General features: G+C 43.9%; 1 protein-coding gene across 15 annotated transcripts in view; it reads left to right on the top strand.

Annotated features, from left to right (window-relative positions):
• Nucleotides 1–5055: 5055 nt before the first annotated feature.
• The window catches only part of kcnt1b (potassium sodium-activated channel subfamily T member 1b), a 52443-nt gene continuing 48069 nt past the window's right edge, over nt 5056–9429 (top strand). For 4 of the 15 annotated variants that reach the window (XM_076997755.1, XM_076997759.1, XM_076997757.1 and 1 more), the window contains exons 1-3: nt 5060–5650; nt 7059–7104; nt 7464–7631. In XM_076997755.1, coding sequence (XP_076853870.1) covers nt 5620–5650; nt 7059–7104; nt 7464–7631 — 245 coding nt within the window. In that variant the 5' untranslated portion in view covers nt 5060–5619. Of the gene's footprint in view, nt 5651–7058; nt 7105–7463; nt 7632–9429 lie in introns of all 15 variants that reach the window. The other 11 variants (XR_013129614.1, XM_076997768.1, XM_076997769.1 and 8 more) reach the window with 7 other exon arrangements.

The following is a 9429-nucleotide window of genomic DNA, read 5'->3' as shown; positions in this document are numbered from 1 at the left end:
CCCAACTAAAAAGTAGCCCAAAAAACAACACTGTTGGTTCGTCGTTCAAATTCAGGCACGAAGCCAGAAGGCGGGCCGAATTATTTATCAACCAGCATCAGACAAGGCGGGCCGCAACAGAGGCGCCTGCGGGCCGCTTGCGGGCCATATGTTGTGCACCCCTGATCTACGGTATTGGTAGGCATAATGATGTCACCTGCATTGCCAGTATGGAAATATAATGACTGCAATACTGGTGATAATTTTGGTCATGGACTATGGCCTAATGAACATGTGGGCCCAGTAGGATATTTCATCATCTCACCACCCCTTTTTCTCCCCACCATTGCCATGAATGATGTCTTCTGGGACTTTGACTCAGCCGAGCTTCTCACTGCCACATAACACATATCTGTCACTCTGTGATTTCACAAATGTCAAACTCGGTGAAGAACACAGCATGCAAGACCATTCTCTCTAGAGAGGAACGTCAGATCCTGATTAATTACAGTGTGTTCTTTAAAAAAATGTGAATAACATCAGAATATATATATTACATTTATTTATATATATATATATATATATATATATATATATATATATATATATATATATATATATATATATATATATATATATATATGGTATCCTCACATGGCTTTTATTTCATTATCCTGCAAAGCTTTAGATACCCACAGGTTCTGGCCCATTAAAAACCACATCGCAAACAGGCATTAGTTTGATGGCAAATATTGATTATACAATGCTACCTCAATTATAATATAAAGCACCTTTACTTTACTGTGGCCCTAGCATAAAGGGTCTCTTCATTAAGGCTGCAGAGACAATATTTTGTGCTATGATGCATTAGTGTGTCCCATATTTCGTGACTCAGTCTAAACTCATTTTTCTGCTAAAGAAGCCCTGGTTGTTAGTGTCATCACACTAAACTTGGTATGAAAGGTTTATACATCATAACCTCAGACCCTTTTTGGATATACCAACCATAGGAATATTCAGAAAAGAGTGTGTTGATCAAAGCTCCCCACTGTGTTTAATAGGCTGATGAGGACTTGGTGGGAGGAAACAGATGGATTGGCCACTGGGCTAACTGAAGACTGATGGTCAGTCTGAAAGGCAGCAGTGTCTGTGTGTGTGTGTGTGTGTTTGTGTGTGTGTGTGTGTGTGTGTGTGTATGTGTGTGTGTCCGTAAGTGTGTGAGCAAGAGAGAGAATGATGACATTATGTTGTGTTCTGGCATGGATCTGGTGATGGACTTTCAATTAGCTACTAGAAGCCTTGGATAGAGTACTGACAGCAAATGACTGCCACAGGAGACACACACACACACTCACACACACACACACAAGCTCTCAGCCTTCTTCTCCTCAGTCTCTATGTCTGCAATTGATGAGAGAATAATCCAATCATGTAGTAATGGTGTCTTGCTCTGCTCCCCATATGAGGATAATTTTTCTGGTTCTGCTAAACCAAAGAAAAACAAAAGTGTATTGGCCAACAAAGCCCAAACGTCTGATTTACTAGGATATCACCTTTGTAAGCTGGAGATTTCCGCAAATATTCAGCTGTTGATCTGTTGCCTGTGTGCTTCATTTTTTTTTACAAATTTCCTTAAGAGCTGAAAAGGTATGTACAAGTGGTTTGAAATTTTTGAAATGTTTACAGCATTTGTCTGAACAATCAGGTTCTTGCTTTCATCTGGACAACACATTCACATGCTGCTGTTAGAAGTGTTGGCTGTTGGTCAGAAACTGTGTGTGCAGTCTGGTTTCAATGGTGATTGGTGGTTCTCATGGCCACACTGCGAACCGAGTTCAATCTCAGTCCAAACGCAACACACCAGACATGCGAGGCATGTGCTGCCCACTTTCTGCTCTGTCCCATTTAGTTCCCTCACGCTGTCGTGGGAAAAACTCCCCAGATCTCTCCAGAGCAGAAAAATAACAACAGTGTTCCCCCCCCCCTCATGTACAACCGGGACGAAGATGAATATCAGCAGGCAGGAGGCGCCCCTGAGCTCCCCCACAAAACATGGTGTGCTGGGTGGAGATGGGCAGATATATATAAACGCTAGAGGGGCTGGTTGGGTTACAATGGCGGCTTCTGCCCTAGCAAGGGCAACAGCTGCCCCTCACAAATATTTTATTGCCTGACACAATGACCTTTCACATGAGATAAGGGCCCCAGGGACAACGGCTCTGGCACTGTGTATTATATATGAAAAGGGCATCATCACAGATGCAGTAAAACTGAAAACCATTAAGGTGAAATGTGTGAAAGTTTTTGCGAACTGGACCACCATATGGAGGAAATGAGTTCTTGTGAAATGTTTTCTGCAGTCTGTAATGTGTAGTGTGGGCCAATGCCTTCCCCCAAAACAAACAAAAAAACAACAAGCTCAAGGGAGAGAGGGAGAAACACAGAGAGAGAGAGAAAACAAACAAGGAATGAACTACTGATTCATGCGATCATGATGGCTGCCAAATAAGGTTCCTCATCATCATGCATGAATGAGGAACAGCGTGCAGCTGGGAACGATATCGATTCTCCGATACAGCTCCGTCTCCAGGTATGACCCAGACCGGACCGGCTTGTCTATGGTTTCCCCCATACGTCGCCCTTTCTCAGGGAACAGATGCTGCCATGCTGGATGGCTACCTGTACTTCCTGGGCGACGTGAACGCCCGAGCCCACACGACCCAGCACCGACACACACAGACAGACAGTTAACCGACACTCAGCCAAGCACCATTTTCAGGGAGTTGTTGTTTAGCTACGCTTGGGTACTTGATTTGTAGATGTGTTGAGTGATGGTTTTACATTGTTTGTGTATATTGAAATAAACTATCATGTATCAGTCAGTAAAGGGTTGAGGAAGTTCAACATACTCTACATGCACTATTAGTTCATAATGTGACACAACATCTTAAGCTCTTCCAAAAAAAGCTGCAAAAATGATTCCGCTGCCTCTCGTGCTCTGTGAGAAGGTCATCTAGTGGAACGTCCCATGACCCCTCGCCCATGTTTGCAGGGTTCAGGCAAGGTTTCTGATAAAAGCGCTAATGCACAGTAAACACAGCATGGCAGAGATTCACAGATCTCCAGCAAAACATCCTGCCCTGCTGCTGCTGTGGGTGATTGAGCACTTTGACCTGCAGGAGGATGCATGACACCTGTGTGCACCTGTGTGCACCTGTGTGTACCTGTGTGCACCTGTGCACGGCCCCAGAGAGAAGCCTGTGTATGTGCACCTGCTGGAGTGCCCTAACCCACATCCACCCAGGTGAACCACGCTCTTAACTAGAATAGACTCTTGGGGTTAGAATAGAGTTTTAGAGTGACAAAATTCACTCTAGCAAGAACAGTATTTTACTTTCCGAGCTTTGCCCATTAAAGCACTCTAACATTGTACTCATGTGGTTATGGCGGTTTCTAATTGTTAGAACACACTCATGTCGTTTGAAAATACTTTAAATCACCAAAGAGGTTGGACAGTTTGAAAACGCAAGCGTATCACAGCGTGTGAATGCCAGGATGAAGAGACGTGGGCTGTCAACTCGAACACAGACGTTAGCTGAAGGTGGAGGCCGCGTCTCACGCAGTGTTTTGTCTCGCACCCTGTCATTCTGACAATGGTTGGGTGTCAGCGATGCCGTTCGGTGGGAGGCTGCTGGCCGCGAGAGGCCCGAGATGCCGTAGCCGATCTGCACACCATCGAGTCCTTTAGTCCTGATACGGACGCTTGGAAGTGAGAGGGGAAGATGTCACCTTTACCTGCATCCAGCCAATAAATCTCTCATTCATCCCAGAGCTGTGCATTTATCCAAACAGGCCTCTACGTGCCTGGATATTGATGGTGAGAGGGAATAAGGGAATTATGTGGAACTTGAAATTTGGTCCCGTACAAATTAGAAATGGGACACTTTTAAGAAAAGATTGAAATAAGATTGTAAATGGTGGTTGAACATACCACAGTGTGCCTTGAGAGAGCCGGAGAGAACAAGAGGTAGACGGACAGAAAGACAGACAGAGACGTCGAGAAAGACCGAGAGGTCTTAGGTGCCCACGTATGAAAATGAGTCATCAGAAACAGTCCTTTATAAAAGAAAAAGCAAAACACTTTCTGAAACACAATGGGAAAAAAAACAATTTCTCCGAGCCGAGTTTGTGGGGGATGGGAAGCAGGTGGCTTTTGAAAAAGTTAACTGGCATGGGAAAAGACACTGCTGGGTTCCCACAGCTCCCTCAAGGTCATGCTGAAAATGGAAAGCTGTGTTGAGCTCAACTTGGAGGATTTTGCGCTGTTTTTGCGCGAGCGAGATTATTATTTTTTGTTCACTACACGCTGGTATAACGCCCTGACCGCTTTTTCCCGCAGTCGTTCTGACTGACTGGCGCTACCCAGCCCACAGACCACGCGCAGGTTTGTTTCCCCGCAGTCATGTCTCGTCAGTGCACGAACCCTAGCTTTGATTTACCGCTCGTGACCATCGTTTTTTTCTCAGGAAAATAAATGTTTGATGCATATTGACATGGTGTGACACTGTTCTGTCTGTCTTATCTGAATGGGTGTATCTGAGAGGTGGACGCTACAAACATGGATGATTTCCAAGACTGAGCCATCTGCCATCGTTTCATGTATTTGCCAGTCATGCAGCTAACAAGAATATTAAAAGGCATATTACAGAGTGGAGTTTGAGAGTGAACAGGCCCCTGAACTGTTTGAGAGTCAGCCCCTGTGTACAAGGAGAGAGGATTATGTTAGTTTCGAATGGTACTAATGCCTCTTGAATGACTCAAAGAGGAAATGAAAATAATGTTCCCTGTGCGTCACGGAGGTGAAATTGAAATGAAATCTTTTTTTTAATGTTCAAGATGAATGCACCTTTGGAAATTATTGAAAATAATATATCAGAGTAATGGTAGACAACGAGTTATGGCTGAATAAAAAAATGGTCTAACCTTTTAGTATTACTGACTGACAGGATTCCTGGTGCATCATCGATACTGGACTTTCTGTAAGGTCACGTAGGTACCGAGCGTCTTCAGGTGGTCCAGGAGATGGCGCTCTAGGGTTTGAGTGTGAGCTCTAGGTTTGGAGGACGAGGACTCGGCTCTACCTCACTCATACAGAGGTGACAGCGTCTTTTACCGCGCAGAGAGGACGCCAAAAGACCATCTTGGGTTGCGCTGTAACAATCATTTTACGTTACGTTGCATTTTACGAGGTTTTTCTTTTTTCTAACGAGTGACAGGTCTTCGACAGCATCTGAGGTATTAGATGCTTGCGCAAATTTCAGAATGCGAACTTCTTCAAGATTTTATAAAAGGAAGAAAAACATAGCTTTAAAATCGTTTATATACATCGCCGTATAATCGTAATCTGAATGCACAGCCCACTCGTTGCTTGAAGAAGAAAACAGGAGAAGATGCTGAAGACATTATGCCAAGCGGTTGGCTTCCCTAGGGTCTCCAATCTGGACCACGCAGCCCTTTAATGCAACTGTCTATGGAATACGGAGCTACGGAGAGGACCTCACCATCAAAGTCCTCGGACAGCTTGCCGCGAGCTTTCGTGGAAAATGAGCGCTTGGTTCGCCAGCAGGACGCACTTTTACAATGATGGGACCGCGCGCTCAGTCACAACCAGGTAAAACATTAAATACTTACACATCAGTAGGGCAGTAGGATCAGCTACAGTAATTCTTTCCGTGTAAGCAGGACAAAGTGTGTCTTCAAAAACAATGTTATAAATATTAAACAGTGAAGTGAACAGTGTGAAATAACCCTCGTTTTTTGTCAAGTATATCTTCTTAATGTTCTTTCACTAGACTGTAAAACGGTAAAAAAAAATCTTCTTAGAATTGTCTAAAGTCTAAACTATGAGATTTTCGTTCTCTTGCCGAATCTAACCACAGATGTAGATTTATATTGCGAAACCGTCCATGAATGGCCAATCAACTCATTGTGAATATTGGATCACATTTGTTTAACAACGGGGGGATTAGGGACTTCCAGAAAGCGATTACGAGATCAGAATTAAATTTTGTTTATATGATTTTGGGCACTCCCTTTTTATTTCGTTCTAACGACGTCCCAGTCGGGTTCCTAATTCTTTTTTATTTACTTAGTGTCTTTGCAAAATAATTTCTGGTTTAAAGTTCAGAAACATGTTTGTTTTGTTGACACACCGACGTCATGCTGTAATATATGTGATATTGCAGACTTTCTACGTTCATGGCACATGTTCAAAATTTCATCATCATGTAGGTGTTGTTCAAACATTTCATATATGCATGGATTTTACTTTCATTCTTTCATTTTCATTTTTCATTCTTGCTATTTTCCATGTCTAGCTTCAGAGCAAATACACAGTGTTTTTCAATACACCTTTTTTACTCCTTTGCCATTAAAGTTACCCTACACAACCCCTCCCTGATTTACAGAGTAATAGCTCTGTGCAGTTCATGCACGGTCACACACACCTGAGGGGATGTATGGGAAAACATGAAGAGAACATTCTAGATGATCCAGCTGCTGCGTCACAGTGTCACAGTTGTGGCAACATAACACTATAAATTGGCTGATAGATTTAAACCTTTAGGCTTGGGGTGTGGTTTAGGTCAATTACTTGTAAACGGCTTATTAAAGATGCTCTAAAAAAAGACATTTGCTTATCAGAGAGACAGGTGGTCCTTAAAAGTCTCTCTAAAGAAACATTGAGAAAGAACCAGACATCCTGCGTGGATGCACTTACAGGAGATACCCACCCCTCTTCTTGAATAAACAGTTATGGAAATTAGGGCACGTCACTCGCTGCTCTATCAACACAGTTCCACTTGAGGGAGGAAAATGGATTTGCAACTCTGCGACCTGACACCTCAACCGGCTGCGTGAGAAGCCAGGAACTCGACGAGTCTCTGCTCCAATCTCACACCATAACCCCATATTATTCCTTCTCCAATGTAGCAGTTAGTCGGCACGACCTGTGTTTTCATGGACAGGCACTGTGTTGCTAATTCTAACCGTTGTGTTTTCCTCCTCCTGCCGTGGCACAGAGGCGAGTATGATTACAACACGTCTCTCCCCCAGCCCTGCTGACAGGTACTTTCATCAGGCTCTTAATGGGCCTCACGTCGACGTCTGTGTTGTGGTTAATGCATGATTGAGTGTACGCTTCTCCAACACCTTCCTTGATGAGGCCGTCACGCAACACAATGGCAGTGATCATGGATCAGTAGTAAGGTTGGTGTGAATGCCACGCCCAGTATGTCACTGTCAACCATTACCCATTGTTGAGCTGGAACACACACACACACACACCCCACATGCTGTTTTCGTGCACAATCTCTGATCGGTTTCTCCCGGCCCGTGAATGCCTCCCGAACACTGCGGCTCCAGAATCGTACTGTGCGCTCATGTGTAATCGTCCCACTGTCGTCCCCCCACGGTTTGACCCCCAGGCTATCTGCGGAGACGGCACAGAAGAACAGCGCGGGCAGCAGCGGGGTTATACTGGACAGCTCAGCACTGAGGATGACCGAAGTGGACTCCGAGGTGCCACCCTTACCCCCACGGTACCGCTTCCGAGACCTGCTGCTGGGAGATCAGTCCTTCCAGAACGACGACAGGTAAAGGGCGTGAAGCGTTCTGGTTCTGCTCGGGGGAGGTTTTGTTAAAGTTAGTGCTTCATGGGTCAAGGGTGCTTAGAAAGCTTAATGCTGGGTGGGAGTTATGCACCTAGCTGCTTTTACGCATATCCTGCTGTTATGCTTTAGGTGGATTCCACGTGTGACATACATTGTAAGCTTTTGTAGCATTTTTGTTAACATGTCAACAAAACGTGTGCGTGCAAAGAATCGCAACATTTACAAATCTCTTCATAGGACAAAAAGGTAATCAAAATTGATGGCGTGCATAAGCCACTGTGTTGAACCACAGCCGAGCTCTCGGAAGACCTGGACTGTGTTGTCTTGTGGATCTGGTTACTAATGAAATAAAGGAACATCTCCGAACAGGAAGTAGTTTGTGAAAATGGTAGCGTCCTTACATAAGGATATTGGTTTTGTTACCAGTATCCAGTGCCCTCGTAAAAGAGCTGGGGGTCTTGTGCAGTTAAATTGACTGTCTTTTAATGCAGTTTTAGTGTGTGCATTCTTAATAGCTACAGTACAATGGTGCTCAAAATGTTCAATATGACCATTGTGCAAGGAGTGCAGACTGAGGGAGCTGTCTACCGCCCTGGTGCTGAAATGTGTGTTTCTGTTAGAGAGGAAGGGAGCAGGAAAGAGGTTGAAAGGCGGTAAAGCTGAATAGAACAGCATTCGTATGTACCTAGAGTGACTTTGGTAAATGACTCAATCCTTTGTGAAGGATTCAAGGCCATAGAATTGAAAAGAGGCACTGAAGCATTTCTGTCTTATTTAAATGGCTCAAAGCTGTTGCATATGATTATGGTTTAAAAACAATGAGAAAAGTTTGAATTCAAACCAGCATTTGGGATTTGCGATGTTTTGCTGTGTCATCTCCCAACTTTCATTTGGATTGGTCTTCTTTGATGTATGTTTAGGTGGTTGATGTCACATAGCTTTGAAACGTAAGCTGTGAAAAGTTTGTCCGTTATACATAAAGATTCTCAGTATCACTGTTATGGCTGAGCAGTGGTCTGCTATAAATCCTTACAATACAAAATTCATTTTTTTATAACATATAAATCATCAACATCAAAATCTGAATATTCCTGAACCATCCAGACCCAGTTCCACTCACTTTATTAGCTAGGTATTTGCCTGGACTACGTTAACTACCTGAACTGAAAAAAAAATTACTTAAGTACTCGAGATTTCATGTTGATAAGGACAAAACTGTCCAACACAAACTTATGTCTGTGCCCCCATAAACAGCCGCTGACACAGTTATATTACTTCAATACATGGCTTACACAGAACATGTGCTGTTTATGATATTTATGAGCTCTTTCTCTGACCACCAATCAGTGTGGTTGACGGTAGGTACTAATAGGGTGAAACATCCACTGCTGTGTGTCTCACATGGCCGCAGTCACATGTACGATGCTGCTGTCAGTGGAGTTTAGAAGAAGCCCACAGATATCACTGCTCTGCTGCATAAATAACACGCTTTGTCTTACTTAGTCTTGCCGACGTGACCTAGAAAGGGAACTCCAGGAGACAGAGGGGTTAGGTATTCTCTCCAGAGAAATGGGCCATTTTAAATCTGTGCACAGGCAGGACGGTGTCTGAGAGAGGTGAAGGGAGACCTGGAATGATGTGTGATACTTCCGTGCTTTAGATTAGTGCAGCGTGACGTGCACGGACACATTTAGAGCGATCCCCTTGATGAATGTGAAGTCGAGTGAATGACAATATGTTTGTATAATGATGTGTCGGCTATGTGTGTGCGTGCTTGTTT

The sequence above is a fragment of the Brachyhypopomus gauderio genome, chromosome 3 (assembly GCF_052324685.1).
Source record: "Brachyhypopomus gauderio isolate BG-103 chromosome 3, BGAUD_0.2, whole genome shotgun sequence".
In the NCBI taxonomy this organism is placed as follows: Eukaryota; Metazoa; Chordata; class Actinopteri; order Gymnotiformes; family Hypopomidae; genus Brachyhypopomus; species Brachyhypopomus gauderio.
The sequence above is the reverse complement of the archived record's forward strand: the minus strand, read 5'-3'. Positions and strand labels throughout refer to the sequence as shown.